The 20,525-nt window shown below is 42.7% G+C and overlaps 1 protein-coding gene across 3 annotated transcripts in view; it reads right to left on the bottom strand.

The window, feature by feature from the left end:
- Positions 1–4,809: 4,809 nt before the first annotated feature.
- Positions 4,810–20,525, bottom strand: part of KITLG (KIT ligand) — a 107,675-nt gene continuing 91,959 nt past the window's right edge. For 2 of the 3 annotated variants that reach the window (XM_080971521.1, XM_080971519.1), the window contains exons 7-10: positions 12,887–12,996; positions 12,726–12,802; positions 11,513–11,597; positions 4,810–9,362 (exon numbers count right to left, since the gene is read on the bottom strand). In XM_080971521.1, the coding sequence (XP_080827647.1) occupies positions 11,558–11,597; positions 12,726–12,802; positions 12,887–12,996 (227 nt within the window). In that variant the 3' untranslated portion in view covers positions 4,810–9,362; positions 11,513–11,557. The remainder of the gene's footprint in view (positions 9,363–11,512; positions 11,598–12,725; positions 12,803–12,886; positions 12,997–20,525) is intronic. The other variant, XM_080971520.1, reaches the window with a different exon arrangement.

Here is a 20,525-nt window from a genome sequence, read left to right as displayed (position 1 = left end):
AATATTTTGTTGGGAACTGCCCAGAATGGCTGGGGCAACCCAGTCAGATGGGGGGGGGGCGTATAAATAATAAAATTGTTGCTGCTGTTGTTGTTAGTCATGTCCAATGATTTCAATGGATCTACTATGAGTAGGGCTTGCATTGTATGCAACCCATAGTCTGGACCAGGAGGGTCAAACTTTTTATACCAAGTGGGCCACAAGCGTACTTCAACATGAAACCCATGGGCCACACACTGCCTTGTCATGGTATGTGTGGATTCGACACTCCCCAGCCCTCGTGCAGCCTACCCAAAGCCAGCTAAGTGAAGCGCCGGGCTTTGGGAAGGATGTGCAGAGTTCTGGTAGGTTCCTAGAGCCCTCCATCCTCCTTCCAAAAGCTGAGAAAGCACTAACAAGGTTCTGGGAAAGAGACAGGAGGACTCTGGGACCTTGTCAGAGCTCTCACGCCTTTCTTCCAAAGCCCGGCACCTCCTTACTTGCCTTTGGGAAGCAGTGTGAGGGCTGTAGGCATGAGGTGTAAAATGTTGTCGAGGGCCACCAAAAAAGGCATAGAGGGCCACATGCATGTTAGACCACCCTGGTCTGAACTGTTTGCATACTGCAGATGTTTACTGCTACCGATCAGCGTGATACACAGTCCTCACTTATTCTGGGTCAGGGAAATAAGTCTTGCTTGTGTGTTTGTGGCAAGCATCCAGCAGGTAGCAGTAAAAGAGGTAATTGCCCAATGATCAAGTTGCAGAAGAAACAAACATACCTTGGAAACGGGGAACATTTTTCTGCAGAAGGGTCATGCCCTCTTCTGGGCAACTTTCTGAGGGAAAGCACATGCCACTGGTGGGTGGGCCAGAGGCAAAGGTGAGCAGTGCAAGAAATGGAATTTTTACTTCGGTGCAGTAGGCTAGTTTCTACACACATTAATTACCTTTTCCTTTTATTTGTTAAGTGAGAGGGGGAAAACACATGTTTTCCATTAATAAACATATGGCTCCTCCTCTGTTGGTAGTCCTGAAAGGATAAATGTTAAAAGACATTCAGTTCTATGGCCAAGACAGATGAATTGTCATAATATTCAACAAGGAAAATGAAAGCTATGAGGAGGAGGAATGTCTAACATGCAGGCCGTTTGGCATTTGTGCTCTTTGGTCACTTAAAACTGATACAAGCCACACATTCTGCCTTTCAGCTTCTTTAATTGGGCCTATTTTACTATTACACTTCATTCACCATGGCACAATAGCTTACAAACAAAGAGGCGCTTGTAGTCTCCAAAGAATCTTTTTTTTTCACAAGTTCAAGAAAACCTCTCATTTTGCCAAAAGAGACAGAAAACTGCCCCTGTGTTCAGGCCTGGACAGAAGCCCAAAATGTCACATACGTCTGGAAAAAATGAATCTGTGCTCTGAGTTTCTATTCTTTTTCCACGGAATTTACCAGAAGGGGCTGGAGGTCAAGAGGGCCATACTTGTTTATAGAGTCAGTCCTGTATTATGCCCAAGTTGTTGAAGATGAAAAAAATAATAATTTAAAAAGATCTTGGGGGGCGGGGGAGTAATAGCAATTTAGAAATGAGAAGCTGAATCATTACCTGCCAACATTTTGCAGTGCCTAGTTTGACAATAATATAGCCTATCATTTTGTTTGTAAGTATTTGATATTTTGGACCAGTTACCATTAAAGCTCCCCTCCGCCAAAGGTATTTTCTATTCAAGCATTGTAGATAAACAGAAAGGAATATAGGAAACTGTCTATCTAGCTCAGTATTGCATACACTCCAAGTGTCCAGATTTTCCAGGGGCAATCCCAGAATTACGAAAGCTGTCCCAGCTTCTGATTTGATCCCAGAATGTCCCTATTTTCCCCACCAGTGCTGCTGCTGCTGCTGTCAGTGGCTTCTGTAATTCCTGGACTGTCTCTGGAAAATTGGGACACTTGGAGGGCATGCCAGACTCAACCAGAGAAGAAGTGGGTATGAAGTGGATGACCTCTTATCAAAGGGGCTCCAAATAATAGAGATAACACTGGCCACTGTCTGGAATCTGAGGAACTACTAGGTTGCTTGTGCAACCTGATGCCTCAGGCATCTCTTGTGGAATCTCTTGGAAAGTCCTACAAGCGACACAATTAAACACAGTTAGGAGCAAAATAAAATTAGGCAAGTTCCATTTGTATGTGGAAATGATGCAGGGGACTTTTGGACCCATGCCAGAGCAAACATTCTGTTTTTAAAAAATGTATAAGAACATATTAGTACATGACTGTGCGTGCACGTGCGCGCACACACACACACACACACACACACACACATTTCAGTTCCTTTATAATTTATTCTGATCCTTAGAAGAATTTCAACCATTAGTTTGTAAATAATTGATGGTAGAAGTAGACGGAGCGTTCCAACTTCTTAAGCTACAGTAGAACTTGAACTACTGAACCTGCTTGCCCCAGTAAAACAAGATAATGTCCCCAGGTTTCCAAAACGTCCTGTAAAAATGGCTTTTGATAGCTCATATGGAAACACTCCATGTTAACATGTCAGCTAGTATTACATCTGCGTCACTGGGTTGGATTTTTGTCTAATGTAAACTGATGTAGCAGTAGGAAAAGGCATACAGCTATGAAGTTCTGCAGCAGCCGAGAGTCAGAGTTATAGGTGAAAATATTAGCGTTCATATTAATTGCAGGGACATTTTGGTTTCTATCACTCTGGAAAAGGTGGCCTGGAAAACTGGCCTGTCAACCTCCCATCTAATTTTCAGAAGCAGTTCTCTCATAGCTAAGCCAACCTGTCACTGCCCATGTGGGAACATCCATGGAGGACCAGGGCAGGCGCGTTCCCGACGTGCGCGCAGGCGTGTTCCCAAGGGGCGCAGAGGGTGCCCTCCCAGGTGCGGGGTAGCCGCGCATGAACCCACCGATCCTGCTTCCTTCCTCTCCCCTTCCTGCCCGCCTGCCTCCTCCAGCTGGGAGCACGGGGCAACGGCACACCGCCCACCCTTGACTCCCGTGCCTACTGCCAACTGTCAGGGGGAGGGGAGGAGCTGCTGCGCCAATGACTCGCAGTAGGCATGGGAGTCTGAGTCATGCGTGGGGGGAGCACCAAATGTCACCCACACTCAGGAATGACACCTGGAGCATTCCTCTGCCAGCAGTCGGCACAATGGCTCTGAACAGAGTTTACCAGAAGTTAGAGGGGGCTGATGCAGCTGGGAATCTATTGAACCCAAGCTCGCCTCATTGCCATCAAGGCTGATCACTGAACCAGCTCCAGGCTGCTGTCCTTCTGCCTTGGCTGCTGTGTTCAGAAGGGTTGCAGATTTGGCTCTGCCCCTCTGGAAAGTGTGACTGGATTGCAGCATCACTGTGGTTACAGGAAACCATGCTCCTCACTCAAAACAGCATGACTTGTTATGCTCCATGTAACATCTAAAAAGATGTCGCCCAGATGTTGCACTGCCTTCTACCTCAGCAATGAATTCAAGGGCTGCGTTGTGCGCTATGGAGTGGATCTGTTTTGGGTTTGGGTTTTTTGCGAGCCATGGAGTGAATCTGCTGAAGATGAAGTCTGATCTCCTGGTGACTAAGCACATCATCTTGGCATTGTTTAACCACCTAGAGGTTCATGCAATTTTCACCTCTGAAGCAATTTGCTCCAAGCAAGGAAGCAGGGCAGCCCAGCTTCGTGCAGTGCTGCAAGGCATGGCATAGAAGCATCCAGTGTTCTGCACCCACTGAAGATTTCACCTGTCAGAAAAAATGCCCAACAGTAGAGGTTTTTTCTTTCTCCTTTCTCCTTTCTCCTTTCTCTCTCCTAACAGTAGAGGTTTTTTCTTTCTCCTTCTCACTTCTGTTTGCTGTGAGGCACTGGCAAAAGCCAGGTCTCCCCCTCCTCCGCTAGTGATTGGTGGTGGTAGCAAGTAGCTCATTCACACTCCTACATGTGCTGAGTGCACAATTACTTATCGCAACATACGTATCTTCATAGGAGCCACTCCCGTTTTCAAATTTCAGAGGGATAATGCTGTAAAAAACAGCATCACTAGATGTGGCAAATGTTAAAACCTCACCATCTTGCTTATACTTGTGCACTAAGATCAAGCTTAAGCCTTTGCTAATAGGGTTTATCAAGTTTGGGCAAGTATCTAAGAAATTGAGTTCCACAGGTGTAGGACTGTCAAATTTGCTCTCTACAGGCTTCTTTTTTCCTCCAACATGGGCACACATAACAAACTAATTCAACGCCAGCTGAACAGCTGGCCATTATAGTAATCTAGCCACAAGCACAATGGCTCCAGGGTCAAAATCCTAAGGCTCTAGCTGTTTCACTAGAATATAGCCCCTCTAAGTCACATGGTCTCATTTGTCACCAATGTTTCATGATTGTCTGGATTCAACTACAATTGAGCCACATGCACCCAGTCCTTAAAGGCATCGATTCCAAACATCTGGCAAAGTGCAGTACAAACAAGAAATACATACATTGACTGTTGCAAAAGGTTTGACTAATAGCAAATGTGCTGATATTAGGAAACAGCTTTGGGACCATTAGGAAGAGGATTTCCTTAAAGATCTAGAGAGCTTTCAAAGCTCATTAAGAATATAACAGTAATAATACCATGAATTCCACAGACGATGGAAGGAATCAATTAGGGATGTGATATTGTGTTAGCACCCTGTTCAATTAAAGATTATCAGTGTATATAATATTGCTGCTGGTGGAAAAGGGATGCCATATTTAAAAGACTGCTGATCTTCCCCAGGAAGCCTCTCCTTATGGGGTGAATGAAAAGAAAGGACTCATTAAACCTCAGTGCATAAAATTCATTGTTTAGAACAATAAAGCATATGTATATAATTTCAGATTCAACCAATATAAAAAAAGGACAGGGGTATACATCTATTTTTAAGAGGACACATAAGATACACATTACATTTTATAAACTTGGTCAATTAACCTTCAGTCAGATTACAAATAAACATCAAAATATACATAATCTCAATCCATGACTGAGCCAGCAAAGGAATATATCTGTCCGATAAGAAGGAGCCTGAAGTTTCTGAGTTCCTAGGACTTAAATATATTTAATAATAATATTTTATTTTTTTACATGGCTTCTTTTAAAAATACAGGTGAATGAAATTACTAGTGATACAGGGGAAACTTTTATGTAATTCTCAAACTCTTATTCCAAATAGCTGAAACAATACAAACATAGCTTTTTGATTTAACAATTAAATAGTGTGTAGTCTGGAGAGTCTAACCACATTCAAAAGAGAAAGGAACGTAGCATGGCACATTTGTATTAAATATGGATCTAGAATGAGTTTGCAGTGAAATAAGTACCATTAAGTTATTCAAGTAAAATCTCTTGTAACATAGCATATTGAAATTTGCCCTATGTAGCTAGCTGCTTTCTGTTTCCACAGAAGCTATCCATGAATTCACTAGATGCACTTTCACAAGCTCCATAAGGGATAAAATGATGTTGGCTTAATTGATCTATTAATTTTCTTTTAAAAACAGCATTTTTATTCTTTTGGAGGAATATACAGTCGTACCTTGGATCCTGAATGCCCTAGAACTCAGACGTTTTGGCTCCGCAAACCCGGAAGTGATTGTTTTGGTTTGCAAATGTTCTTTTGGAACCTGAACGTCCAACGGGGTTTCCACAGCTTCTGATTGGCTGCAGGAGCTTCCTGCAGCCAATCAGAAGCCGCAATTTGGTTTTCAAACGTTTTGGAAGTCAAAAGGACTTTCAGAACAGACTCCGTTCAACTTCCAAGGCACGACTATAAGGGCCCCTTGCTGAAAAACACCCCCCTCCCCCCCCCAAAGAGCACTACATACACTACACAGAGAGAAAATGTTGGATCTGGAGATAAGTCATGGGGAAAAACATGGGCAGTGTCACTGATTTGCACACTGTTGCACAGGAAGTAGGTCTTTGCTCAACACAGACTTTGCACAAGCACACATCTCGAGACATTGTGCAACAGAAGCACACCACTGGATTTCCCCATGGAAGGATCTTGTGCTGTTGTTAGGAGCAGCCCTTCTGTTTGTAGAAGGACTTGATCCAACCCAAAGAATGTTTTAAAAGGTTTTTATCTGAATGATAATGGTGGCTCCTACCCTTATACTCAGTGATCAACAATCCAAAAGAACTCATAAGCACAAAAGAAAACCCCGCTGGGGTTCTGCCCACACAAAAACTGATTCATATCCTCAGTCTACTGCTAACTATGCATTGAGAAGACAGAGGAAGTTCACCCATCCAGATTCTGAATTTAACTGAATTCTTAAATGGTATTGGGGAGATTAATCTGCATTAAGTGATCTTCCATATGTGCTAAATCAGCTCCCCACCTCTCTTGATTTCTTTGAGAGTCTTTGCCCCTTCTCCATGCTGTTGTGAATGATCCCTTCACGAAACACTTGGAGCTGCAACATCGCACACACAGTGATTGGCATTGTCAAATCTAAAACAGAGCTCTGTGACTCATGAAAGCTATAGACAGCCATGCTCTACTTCCCATGAAGAACAGCTAACTCATTACTAAAAAAAATCAGATAATGTGGCCGCTCTGAACTATTTGCCTTGTTGAGTCCTGGCTGTGAATGGGCTGGATCCCAATTCTGGCACAAAGACCCCAATTTTACCTTTCTGGTGGAGTCATGCCCTTAAACTCAATAGTAGCCACTTTGACAATTCCAGAATTCAAAATCTGGCTACGAATCATTTTAATATCACAATAAAAGGGAAATGAGCTATGTCCACAACCAAATTTAGGTACCAAATAAACGAACTGGATTTGGATCCAAAGATTGCTCTTCCGCAGATGGAGATATCCATCCCATTACAGTTTTCAAAGATTAGGTTGCCAAATGGTAATCCTAAATGGTAAAGTAGTCTCCAGATATTTCATCTTTGTGACATTCAACTGAGATGGCCCAAACCACTCAGTCAAACGTCTTAAGCATAAAATGCCAAGGAAATGCTACTCACTGTCAAAATGATTATTCAGCTTTAGTTTTGATGGGATGGTATTCCACTTTGTGCTAATGGAGGTTATTTACATTCAAAGCGAGAACAATGATTGTTATGCAAGCATGGTAAGGCCAGTAGGATTATACTTGGAATTTTTCGTTGGCTCTGTAAATGCCTCTTGACCTTAAATTTGTCTCGTTCTGTTTTTTGGGGAAGGGAAAAAGAATGTGGCATTGTTATAAACCCTGCAGTATAAATGAATCTTTGCACAATATGTACTGCAGTTTCCAACAAGTATGCAACGTTACCTTTAAAGCCAGTTTAATCAAGCAACAAATGGGTCCTTTGTTCCCTTCTGAAGAATTTTTTTTTTTAAAAAAGCAGGTTTCGGATATTGCATCCACAACTGTGTTCCAGAACACTTACTGGAATGTGAAATGTTGTCCATGTTTATGATGTGCATAGTGATTTACTGAGGCATGATACTATTGACTGAGGCTCTAGTTTCTACCTTGTCGGGGCCTGCACTAGAGCTACATTCAAGCAGATCTTCCTATATCTTTAGGTTGCACAGAGATTTTCATGATTTTCCGACTCTAAAGATGGACAGTCACAATTGTAGGCTCTGATCTAGCTATGGGCTATAGTCACAGATAGAAGCTGGTGGTCCTGGGCATCATCAAACCAGCTCAACAGATCAGCTCTGTCATTTGGACTGCAACATGTGTCCCAAATATGCCTCATAGAATTGTAGAATTGGAAGGGACCCCAAGGGTCTTCTAGTCCAATGCCCTGCAATGCAGGAATCCTGCTCAAAGCCATCCATCCCTGGGTAGGCTCCAACCACCAACTTTCTGGTTAACAGCCAGACACACTGATCTCATCCTAATTACTACAAATGGTTTTGGTGGTACGTATGCTGTCATTTGGCTTCAATGCCAGCCAAAAAAATAACAGGACAGAGATTTTAGGAATGCCAGATTTGTGTTATTTTTAAATCTATCCTAAATACATTCTATAGCTTTTCATATATTATTTCTAAGAGTCTGTGACATATATGAAAAATAAATAAATATGTGAAAATCTTTTAAATAAAGTATCCCTTAAGCATAGGTAATTTAATCACTGCGTTGTAAATGAGCATTTTAACAATAGTTAAACTTTTAGTTTAACAATAGTTAAGATTATAGTTTAAGGTTATTATTGGATTAGTAGCTTGGAATGTAGAGCAACCCAGCTGTTTCACAGAATACAATATCCTGTGAATATCTCTTCCGGAAATAATAAGAACTTAAGTAAATTCTATATGGGCTCTGATTAACTTTTAGTGCCCTCTTTTAAATTTATGAATAGCAGGTTATTTTCAGTCTTGGATTTGTTGTCCACAGCTTTGCTACAAATAATATCAAGAGACTGACAACTATTAAGAAAGTTTTCTCTTTTTTTATTTGAGCTGAACTAATATAATATTTGATGGAGAAGGCTAAGTGATGAAAAGTGTATTACTTTTAAAATTCATTTGCAAATATGAAATGGCATACAGTAAAAGTTAAACTAAACCTTAGTATCTTCGAGATGACATGATTTTTTTTGCAAATGTCAAGAATAAAATTGCATGTTTATATGCATTTTAAATAGACGTCATGGCATTTTTTTTTTATTCCTGAAGCTGACTTCTTTTCTCTCTCTCCATTTTCTCACTGGAACATTAATAGGAGTTTCCCCAACATCAGGCAATCAATGTTCCATTCTATTCCGATTGCCCCATTTTCAAGATCCAGTGTTTACTTCTCCTTGATGGATATTAACAGCTTTGCCAAAGTGTATGTTTGTTTTCTGTGACATGGAATAAAATTTCACTTACAGCTCGACAGATATCCAATCTTATTTAATATGAACCCAGTTCCACCGATGAAAGAAAGCTAGCACATTAGTCCACTGCATAACCTTACTTGCAAGTCTTATGTACAGTGCTGAAGATTTGTATTCTCATTAATTTCTGCGTTTTTCTCCCATTCAGAGTCTCCTTTTGTACACAAAATGCAAATTTCCTGATGACTTTTGGAGTTGGATCCCATAAATCCAGAATTACTTGTTCATGCATTCGCGAAATTCCACTGCAAATTTGAAGATGCAAAGAAACAAATCTGTCTGAATATAAAAATACAGTCCATTTCAGTGCAGACTCTTCTTTGATGTTTAATTCAACGTTGGTTTCACAGTAGCACACTCTTTGTCCACAGCTCTATATTCTCAATATGGAGTCACGGGCAACAACAACAGATGCAGACTCAGTCTGTCACTCCAGAAGGAATACAAATATGCTTAAAGCTGCTTCATTTATGAAGCAAACATGGAACTGTTAGCTGCCTAGTAGAGAAGAGAGGGGGGGAAGAAAAACGCAATAGCTTTTGGGAGATGTTTTCTTGAAATTTGTTTAATTTCACAAATTAGCAAAAGGCACCTCCAAATCACAAAACCAAGCAAATTCCTCCTTGTGAAGCAGTTTCAGCATACATGCATTATGTCTGTAGCAGAACGGACTTGCCCTCTCAGGGAAGGAAGTGATAGCATCACGAGGTATCAGGGAAGAAGGAAAAGAAGAAGATATAGGAAAGGGAGGAAAGAAATGTTGGGCAAAGTGTCAAAATTTATGAAAGGAATGGACACAGAAGAGGATTGGAAGATAGGACCGTGGGATGAGACTATGGGCAACAATAAAAGCATTGGAGAATATTATCCCATGCTGTGTTAACTAGGGGTGTTTGTACATATATTACCTTCAACATGTCTATGTGTGCCATGCAGACATACGAGTTGAACTGTGCATTTGTAGTTATAAAAAGGTAAAGGTAAAGGGACCCCTGACCATTAGGTCCAGTCATGGCCGACTCTGGGGTTGCGGCGCTCATCTCGCTTTATTGGCTGAGGGAGCCAGCGTACAGCTTCTGGGTCATGTGGGCAGCATGATGAAGCTGCTTCTGGCGAACCAGAGCAGAGCACGGAAACACCGTTTACCTTCCCACCAGAGCGGTACCTATTTATCTACTTGCACTGGTGTGCTTTCGAACTGCTAGGTTGGCAGGAGCAGGGACCGAGCAACGGGAGCTCACCCTGTCGCGGGGATTCGAACTGCCGACCTTCTGATCAGCAAGTCCTAGGCTCTGTGGTTTAACCCACAGCGCCACCCGCGTTCCATATTTGTAGCTACACAGACGCAATATTCAATGAGCAGTGCTTTTTTTCTAAAAAAAAGTGTTTAGGGGGTACTTTCATTTTCCTACTCATAGTGAAATACTGCCCCTCAATGAGGCCAAACTTAGATTTACAAAATGTTTAGGGGTATGCGTCCCCTGCGTCCCCCCCAGAAAAAAACCCACTGTCAGTGAGTATACGGTCTGTGTAGCTCTGTACACAATAGTGTGCTCTTTCACACCATAAACACATGTATGTGTGTAAAGACAGCTTGTACCTGTGTTCAGTGTAAAGTGGAAACAAGTCATGTGTTAGTGTATGCATGTATGAGAAGGGGGCGAAGAAGAGGGGAAATGTTATGGTGTTTGCCAGCAAAAACCTTGACCACAAACCTCATTTTATGTACATTTTAAATCTTTAACTTAAGCTCAGTTCACATCTGAAACATATTGGCCAACTTAGCTTAGTCTTGTCAAAAAAGTCAACCCCTAGATGCAACTGACAATCAAGTTATACCAGTCAAGGAGGTGAGATTGTCTTCAGGAAAGCAGCAGTGAAGGGAGGTTTAAGCCTCCCTGGCTATGATATTGGTGAATATCACCCCCTCCCTGCCCTGGATTAGGTGCAAATTGTAAAGCTGCTATGGGTTGAGGGCTAGATTTCCCCCCCATATATGGCTGCAATATGAAATGAATGCTATGATGGAAACTGGAAACTTAGTGAAGGCCCTTATCAACCCACCATATGGATAGGCCATAGAATATTTCAAAGTGGTCGTTTGTACCACAGCAACTACTTTGCAGGTAAATATCCTTTAATACTTTGGAATGCTAATGCAGAGTTTCACAGGAACACAGGAAATTGCCGTATACTGAGTCAGGACGATTGGTCCAGCTTGCTCAGTATTGTCAATGCTGACCGGTGGTGACTATCCAGTATCTCAAGCAGGGAATATTCCCAATCTTATATGTAGATGCTGGATATTGCGACTGTCTGCATGCAAAGCAGATGGGAGTTCCTGGGAGTGCCAGTGCTAGATGAAGTTCTAGCCCCCGAAGGGCACAAGTTGTGTTTTTAGATACTAGAACTCAGAGGTCTCATTGAATAGCCTACCATCTCTTGAATACCTCTCTAAAGGGAAGCAAAGGGGCTCACTTTCAAAGGCTGTGACTCTACTGTTACTGAAGCAGTAGTTTTTAAATTAACGGCCTGTTAGCTTCAAGTTTTATAAAATAATCCTTAGGGAATAGTTACTACACATTTCAACAGGCTAATCATTAGAAAAGTTTTGTGGGCAGTTCAAAATTGTCTTTTCCAGAACTTACCAAGACATGAAACAGTAACAGTGTATATATATAAAAAAGCAACAGCTACACCTGTAGAAGTATTTTCTCTTTTTGCTGCAGCATACTGAAAGGCAAACAAAAACCAAAATGCATTTATCATATGGGCAGCAGAGAGGATCAATTTTAACACAATTTTAAAGATCCCTGCTCAAGATTAAAGAGCATCCATTTGTAGAGAAAGGTCATAGGTGGGTTTCAGACTTATTTTAAAGCATAATTGGATGAAAATTATGATTTTTTTATTCTTAAGACTCCTCTGAGTTTCCTGTGGGTAAGACCCAGTTATTCAATGGGCCTTATTTCTGAGTAGGCATACAAAGAAGCTGGTGAAAGAACTGCAATAAACCTGACATCTGCATGGGAAGAAAACTTTCTTCTGACTTTTCAGCTGTTTGTTTTACGTTCTGACAGCACCATCCTTTTGCATATCTACTCAGAAAATAAGTCGCCCTATGTTACCCTGAGCAAGTTAGCTTTGGACTGGAGGCTTAATGGAACATAGTATATGAGACATGACCCAAAGTTTTCCCTCAGATGTATTTCATGTTCAGGCCTCACCTTCTTCCTATCCCTGAAGCAGCACTGCACAGAATCAAATCCCCTTGATTACCAGCTGCTAAACAGGAGGAAGAAGAGTTTGGATTTGATATCCCACTTTACTACCCTAAGGAATCTCAAAGCGGCTAACAATCTCCTTTCCCTTCCTCCCCCACAACAAACACTCTGGGAGGTGAGTGAGGCTGAGAGACTTCAGAGAAGTGTGACTAGCCCAAGGTCACACAGCAGCTGCATGTGGAGGAGCGGGGACGCGAACCCGGTTCACCAGATTATGAGTCCACCACTCTTAACCACTATACCACACCCATCCTGCATAGTGCCAGTCACTACTTCTCTGTGAGTGGCTTCCCTTACATACATGAAGCCACCTGCAAAGGGGTAGCTTCCCATGGGATCAGATTATTTAGCTTACCAGCAGGAGGATTTGATCCTACGTGGTGCTATTTGCAAAGGAACAGCACACCTCAGGAATGAACCAACATGCTCTAGTCAGCACCACCACCTACCCCCACCAGCTCCTGATTGTTAAAATAGGGTTTAAAAAAATCCTTATGCCCCTTCCACTCCATCCCCCAGAGCAGCACAAAGCAGATTGGTCTGATCCAGGAGCCATGGATTATTTTTTTTAAAATACCTTATTTCGTTATCCTCTTGGCAGATGTTTGATTCTGTATTCTGGTCACTTTCTGAAAAGTGTTTGCGGGTTGTTTTCTATAGAAAAACAGTGGTATATAAGTATTTTTATGTGTCAGCAAATGCATAAAGAAAGCCAGCGTTCTATTTGGCATATCTCACCTTCCAGCACAGAGCTCCCAAAATAAAGCCAATAAGAAGAGTCACCAGCCCTGTTAGTGCTATGCTGATTCCATGCATGCTGGCGCTGTTGAGGAAACCCAACTCTGCGTCTGTAATTGAAAACATTTCCAGTTAGTTTAGGCAGATTTCTTTCTTTTTAATCTCCGGGGTAACATTGTTCATAAAAGGTAGTTAGGTATCACCTCTGCAGACCATACATCACAAGTTATACCTTGAGAGATTTGTTTGTCATTAGGAAGCATTTGGCTCCCTGAAATTCACAGCTTTATTTGCACTCCCTCCGGAAAGGCAAACATTCTGGCAACTGTATAATAACAATTTTACCATCTGCGGAGCAACATTTACCAAGCTATTTTCTTCCTCTCTCTTTGCAGCAAAAGATCTCCTCTCCCCATTCACCTCCCAAGGCCGCTTAGCAGAACAGAACAGACTTTTCATCAGGAAGATACTAGGAGTAAATATATGTGGGCTCACAAGGGACTGAGCACTATAAACTTAAATACTCTACCACCCTGGAAGTATTTCCCCCCACTTCTCTGGAGTAATAATAGCAATGCTTGGAAATGAGCAATGCTGTTGACCACTGGATGATGCTGACCACATATTTCCAATTTACAGGTTATGATTTTAATTAGCAGCCTGGAAGTAGCTCTGTTACAGTGGTGCCTCGCAAGACGAAATTAATTCGTTCCGCAAGTTTTTTCGTCTTGCAGTTTTTTTCGTCTTGTGAAGCACGGTGTCGGAAAAGTTTTGGAAAAGCTTCAAAAATCACCAAAGTCTCAAAAACCTCAAAAAAGGCTACCACACCGCGTGCTATGAGTTGCTCCTCAAAGTCAAGTCGCAACTGTATTAACGGTTTTAAGAAAAAGGAAACAAACTTGCAAGACGTTTCCGCCTTGCGAAGCAAGCCCATAGGGAAAATCGTCTTGCGAAGCAACTCAAAAAACGAAAAACCCTTTCGTTTTGTGAGTTTTCCTCTTGCGAGGCATTCGTCTTGCGAGGTACCACTGTATATGCAACAGAGCAGAGGGGTGGGGTGGACAAAAAATGAATAAAATAATAATAATAATAACTAAACCAATGAAAAATGAATATCGGTCCCTATTCTTTGCAAGCAGCCTTTGCTTGTTAAAAAACAATCCTTTCATACCAAATGGAAACAATTCATTTTTTAAAAATACTGCAGCTTTGTGTAAATATATTTGATTGAGCAACCTACAAGGCGTGTTTATACGTGTTTCTCACACACTGTTGCGTTGTTTTACAGTTCAGAAGGATGCCAGTGGCATATGTGTGTGGTGCTGTGTTATGTGACACATAACTGGGCAGGCTGATACCATAAGTGAGTGATATCATTTGGCCTCCGACCTATATCAAGATTGCGTCCAAGCCTCCATTTCATGATCATGACAGCCACGATATGGCACGTTCCCACAATCTTGACTGGGCTGCAAATCCACTGGCTGTCTTTTGAACTACAGGGGAGGAGACATGAGAGCTACCTACTGTTTAAACCAGGGGTGGGGAACCTGATGCCCTCCAGACTTCACTTCCCATAATCCCTGGCAACTGGCTATTCTAGAGGGAGCTGATGGGAGTTGGAGTCCAACAACATATGAAAGTTCCCTATTGGGGCAATCGTAGTCTTGGATGGAGGGGAGGTTGTAGTCTCTTTGCCTGCCCCTCCAAATACTGGGGTATCCCTTTAAAGGGATCTGGGGGGGGAGTTGCCTTTGGGGTTCACCCTATTTGATGTAAGTATTAGAAACCCCTGCACAGACTGACTGATAGCATCACTTTCAGCAGGTAGGCTGGAATAATTTGATTGCCCCATGCCCAAGCCAAACCTCTTTCATCTGTATTCAATAAAGTTGTGGCCTGTTTTGATCCAAACCAGTCTCAGTTGCCTTTTACTTCCTTGTGGGGTGGGGGACTGGGGGGGCATGACGCCTGGGCCTGCAACATCTAGAGCAGGGGCAGGCAGCCTAAGGCCCGGGGGCCAGATGCGGCCCAATTGCCTTCTCAATGGGCCCATGGACGGTCTAGGAATCAGCATGTTTTTACATGAGTAGAATGCATCCTTTTATCTAAAATGCATCTCTGGGTTATTTGTGGGGCATAGGAATTCGTTCTTTTTTTTTCTTTCAAAATATAGTCTGGCCCACCACATGGTCTGAGGGACAGTGGACTGACCCACAGCTGAAAAAGGTTGCTGACCCCTGATCTAGAGGTTACCCATCCTTGCTCTCAATCAGGGTGTCCCAAACTTGGGTATCTAGCTGTTTTTGGACAACAGTCCCCATCATCCCTGACCACTGGTCCGGCTAGTTTAGGATGATGGGTGTTGTAGTCCAAAAAATATCTGGAGACCCAAAATATCTAATTTCCCAAAATATTTGGGAAACGCTGATCTAAACCAAGCCTGTCTATTCCTGTCACAGTGCAGGTGAAAAAAAACTATTGTTGCATGTTTTAGTTTCGATCGTTTTTCCTGCAGACAAGCAGCTAAAAACTCAACTCTCAACAAAATCAAATTAAGCACACTAGGGAATGGGATAAGCAGCAGCTAAGAAGTGCCGGTGTGATGTGGTGCCAGATATACTCGCCATTCCGATTCCTTCCTGTAGACTTTCTATTCATTAGGAACCACTTCTTCTGCCGATGAGATTTTATTTTCCCACTTCAATTCTACCACAAAAATCCTGCCCACTCGAGTTCAAACCACATCTCAAGCCTCAGTGCAAACAGGGACTGACAATTTACAGTTCATAAAGCTGTCTTGGATTCTAAACCTTGTTTCTAATCAAATCTCTAGCCAACATTGTTTGAACTTTGCTTAGCCCCCGCAGGTGTGCCAACTCTAAAAGGAAATTTTAGTCAAGCAGAACAGATACTTCATGGTTGCATAATGGGAAGGTGGTTATTTTACACCATGCACGCTAACCGTAGTAGATAAAAGGTGAAGCTCTGAAAAAAAAACCTTAGTAGAAACTTAGGAAGCTGCCCTTTCCAGACTCGTGTCCCTGCCTGGGGCATCTAGGTCAGTGTTGTTTGTGCTGACTGACAGTGGTTTTCCAGGTGACTTGGGAAAAAGGCAGGATACTCCCCATCCATCTGCCCTGTGACTCCAATCAGGCTGGGCCAACCTGCTTTAGCCTGGATCTGGTCCCAAATTAGTTCAGTGAAGGGACTAATGTTTAATTGGATTTAAAAAAGACAAAAGCAAAAAGCAAAACCTTAATTAAGCATCCAGCTAGGATGGGGGCGGTGATAGGAGATTTTGCATCTTTCAGAGCAGGTGCAATCTGTCAAAGTACCAGAGTAATGGACTTTCCCTCCTTGCTCTGCCAAGTGATTGAAGTGCTTTCAAGCTTGTCTGTTGCAGATTTGCACAGAGCAGGGGGGGCTTACCTGTCTCCACCTGCCCTCCAAGATGCTGATAGACTTAAACTCTAATCAGCTAAAAGCCAGAATGACCATTGGCCAGGGATGATGGATAGTGCAACTACATTGGGGAAGAAGTGGCACCGGTTTGCCACCTCTCGCATAGAGGGAGTCAGAGGATGAAGAAGGTTCTTTTCTTTTCTTTGATGGGGTCGAAAGGTAAAGAATTATATAGCTGCTGGCTTCAGACCTTTGGTTCAGGGTGTTTTACAAGGTGAACCTCTGCAGTCAGCAGTAGGCAACAATGGAGCAAGCAATGGAGCTTACTCCCAGGAAAGCATGAAGAAGATTATGGCCCTATCTACAGCTGCCCTATGCATATAATGGATCAACCTTCCTGCATTTTTGGATTCTATTTGGAGGCATGGACTCTCCATAGGGAGTGATCAATGATCCTGTATCACTTTATTTTATGTTTTCTTAGAAAGAATTTTATTTGCCATTTTGCTGCCCATTTATCTAAGTTTGGAGCCCTCTGCAATTGACTTGGGCTTCCACTCTCCTGAATATGTTGGTTGTTGTTGTTGTTTAGTCATTTAGTCGTGTCCGACTCTTCGTGACCCCATGGACCAGAGCACGCCAGGCACTCCTGTCTTCCAATGCCTCCCGCAGTTTGGTCAGACTCATGCTGGTAGCTTCGAGAACACTGTCCAACCATCTTGTCCTCTGTCATCCCCTTCCCCTTGTGCCCTCAATCTTTCCCAACATCAGGGTCTTTTCCAGGGAATCTTCTCTTCTCATGAGGTAGCCAAAGTATTGGAGCCTCAGCTCCAGGATCTGTCCTTCCAGTGAGCACTCAGGGCTGATTTCCTTCAGAATGGAGAGGTTTGATCTTCTTGCAGTCCATGGGACTCTCAAGAGACTCCTCCAGCACCACAATTCAAAAGCATCAATTCTTCAGCGATCAGCCTTCTTTATGGTGAATATGTTTGTATCATCTGCAAATCTGGCTTCCTCACTGCTTATCCCAGAATCTGGATAATTTGTGAATAAATTAAATAGCAATAGTCCCAATACAAATACTTGGGAAACTTCACTGCTTAGTCTTCTTCACTGTGAACATTGTTTGCTTGCTGCTACTCTCTGTTTCCACTTGCACAATCAGTTACCAATCCAGAAGAGGCTATGTCCTCTTATTCCATGCTGTGTTTACTCTGGTGAAAGCATTTGGTCAAAAGCTGGATCCATCCAATCTACAGTCTTGTTGATACTCTCAATGTACCCTAAATGAGGCATGCCTTCCCTTTGCAGAAACCATAGGGATACTACCTGTGAAAGATTTGTTATTCTATATAACTGAAGGGTTAAAAAATGCTTTCCCTGCTCTTAGCAAATGTCAATGGACATTTTGCTTCCTTGATCTCCTTTGAATTCTTTAAAACAAAAACAAAAACCTGGCACTGTATTGCTTACCATCCAGTCCTTGGAAAGCTAATTGATTAGTGGCAAGTTGCATTTTGTTTTTGAGTTCGTTAAGCAATCTCTGGTGTAAGTCATCTAGATTTCGTGAATTTTTCATTTTAAATCTGTCAATAAGCACTCAAGCTCATCTGGTCATCGCTATATGACTTGGCTCTACAGATGCACCCCCAACCCCCCCCCAATGTAGTTCAGTTCTGAGTCTGTCCAACAGTTTTTTAAGTGTAAGGTAAAGGTAAATGGACCCCTGACCCTTAGGTCCAGTCGTGGCTGACTCTGGGGTTGCGGCGCTCATCTCACTTTATTGGCCGAGGGAGCCGGCGTACAGCTTCTGGGTCATGTGGCCAGCATGACTAAGCCGCTTCTGGCGAACCAGAGCAGCACACGGAAACGCCGTTTACCTTCCCGCTGAAGCGGTACCTATTTATCTACTTGCACTTTGACATGCTTTCGAACTGCTAGGTGGGCAGGAGCAGGGACCGAGCAACGGGAGCTCACCCCGTCGCTGGGATTCGAACTGCGACCATTCTGATCAGCAACTCCTAGGCTCTGTGGTTTAACCCACAGCACCAACCGCATCCCTTTTTAAGTGTAGGTGGTTGCAATGAATTTGTTTGCCTTCTCTTGTAGTAATCCTTTCACATCTTTGCTTCCTGGCAGCCTGAGTGCTAGCTTCTTGCTTGTGATTTTCCCTTTTAAAAAAAATACACCTCCATCAAGCACATCACCCCATTTTAATGGTTGTGCTGATCTGGTTGTTGTTGTTTTCCTTCCCTCAAACACTGCTGCTGAAGCTATAAACTGAAGTAGAAGACTAGTTCTGAGAAGAGGTAGGAGAAAGAGGGACTCACCTGTCTCCCCCTCTAGAAACTGCCTCCAAAGGGAGACAGTTAAGAAGTTGCTCCTCTGCCCTCCCCATGCCAGTCTTCTGCTTCAGTTTATAGCCTCCACTGCTGCATTTTGTAAAACACACACACACTAGGGTAGGGCACAAACTTGCACACATGTATAGCTTGGGTTTTAATCAGCAAAGGCGCTGTGGCTCTTAATATTTCTATTGTAACATCGTCAAGCTTCAAGAATGCAGCAACTCCCATCTGGTGCCAGGCAAGGTGAATAGAGTTGGAAAACTGACACAATGAACCACATACTAATCCTGTTGCCAGCTTTGTCACCCATGGATTTGCTCCAGATTAATTAAGACAAGATTTTAATCTATGTTACTTCAATGCTTTTCACACCTGCACATTTAATCATATAATTAAAAATAATTGGGCAGAGGAACAAATATGCAGAGCCGATCCACTCTGCTTTAAATTGCAAATGTATTCATTCTTAGGGAACTTACTGACTGAATGCCATGGGTTTTTTTGGTATTGCTTTTAAATGTTTGATTAATTGGGGACATCAGAGACTGAAAACATGGAGCCACAGAGATCAGAAGGGTGGTTTCTGAAAGGATACGTGCTAAGCTTCAGCCAAATGGCAGAGGATGGTGCTTTGCTTCAGCAGAGAATCGAGCTCTCCGTGAAATGCAGTCACTGATACAGAGGCCAGTTGGAGAATAATACAAATAAATACAAAATGAAGAATGTGAAACTGGGTAGCTCCACATATTGCATTAAAAAAGATCCAAAAACAGCTTCTCTGCCTTTCTCTCCATGCAAAAACCTTGCTGGAGAAGGCACCACAACACATCACGTCACTCTCTGGGGCACCTGTGAGAAATGACTATTAGCCACTGTATGGGATCTCGAGGAGATAGTGATCTGACATGGTCCACCCTTCCGTCTCTGGTCTCTTCATAATTCTCCTATCTGTATTTTATTACTTTCAATATCCCTTGTGAAAAGGCCTTGGATGTACTGATGACACTGGTCAGCAAAGCCTTTGATGTATAGCCTGGCATTTTTGTCTTTTGATGTAGAGTAGCTCTGGTTGAGCCTGTATCGTCCTAATATAGGGGTCAGCAAATGTTTTTCAGTAGAGGGCCAGTCCACTGTCCCTCAGACCTTGTGGGGGGCCAGACTATATTTTGGGGACAAAAGAAGAAGAACCAATTCCTATGCCCCACAAATAACCCAGAGACGCATTTTTTTAAAAAACCACACATTCTACTCATGTGAAAACACCAGGCAGGCCCCACAAATAACCCAGAGATGCATTTTAAATAAAAGGACACATTCTACTCATGTAAAAACATGCTGATTCCCGGACCACCCGTGGGCCGGATTTAGAAGTCTATTGGGCCGGATCTGGCCCCCGGGCCTTAGTTTGCCTACCCATGTCCTAATAGGACACAGGTCTATAAAATACCTGGCTATGGAGCATGCCAAACAGAAGCTCAGCAGAGTCTATCGGTCATAGAGCTGTGCACCAAGACTATCTGGGGGGACACTTTCCCAATCCTTCCAGGCTTCTCAGTGGCAGATTGAGGTGCTGCTTGGTAATGTATATTTTGCTTGCTATATGTAATAAAATCTGTAATCTTCTTACCCAGTTGTGTTTGTATTGCTTCTGAATCTAATCATTAAAAGAACCATCTTGCATTTAGCAAAACAGCCACAATACCCCCACAGATGGAGACAGCAATACTTCTGAATACGAAGTTGCTGGAATCTACAGGTGAGGAGAGTACTCTTTTGCTCAAATCCTGCTTGCTGGTTTCCCACAGGCCTCTGGTTGCCACGGGATGCTGGACTAGATGGACCATTGACCTGATCCATCACGACAAGTTGTAGTGAGGAGTTAGCAG

The sequence above is a fragment of the Podarcis pityusensis genome (assembly GCF_964106645.2).
Source record: "Podarcis pityusensis genome assembly, chromosome: 10".
Taxonomy (NCBI): Eukaryota; Metazoa; Chordata; class Lepidosauria; order Squamata; family Lacertidae; genus Podarcis; species Podarcis pityusensis.
Note: the sequence above shows the minus strand (reverse complement) of the source record. Positions and strands in the feature narration are given on the sequence as shown.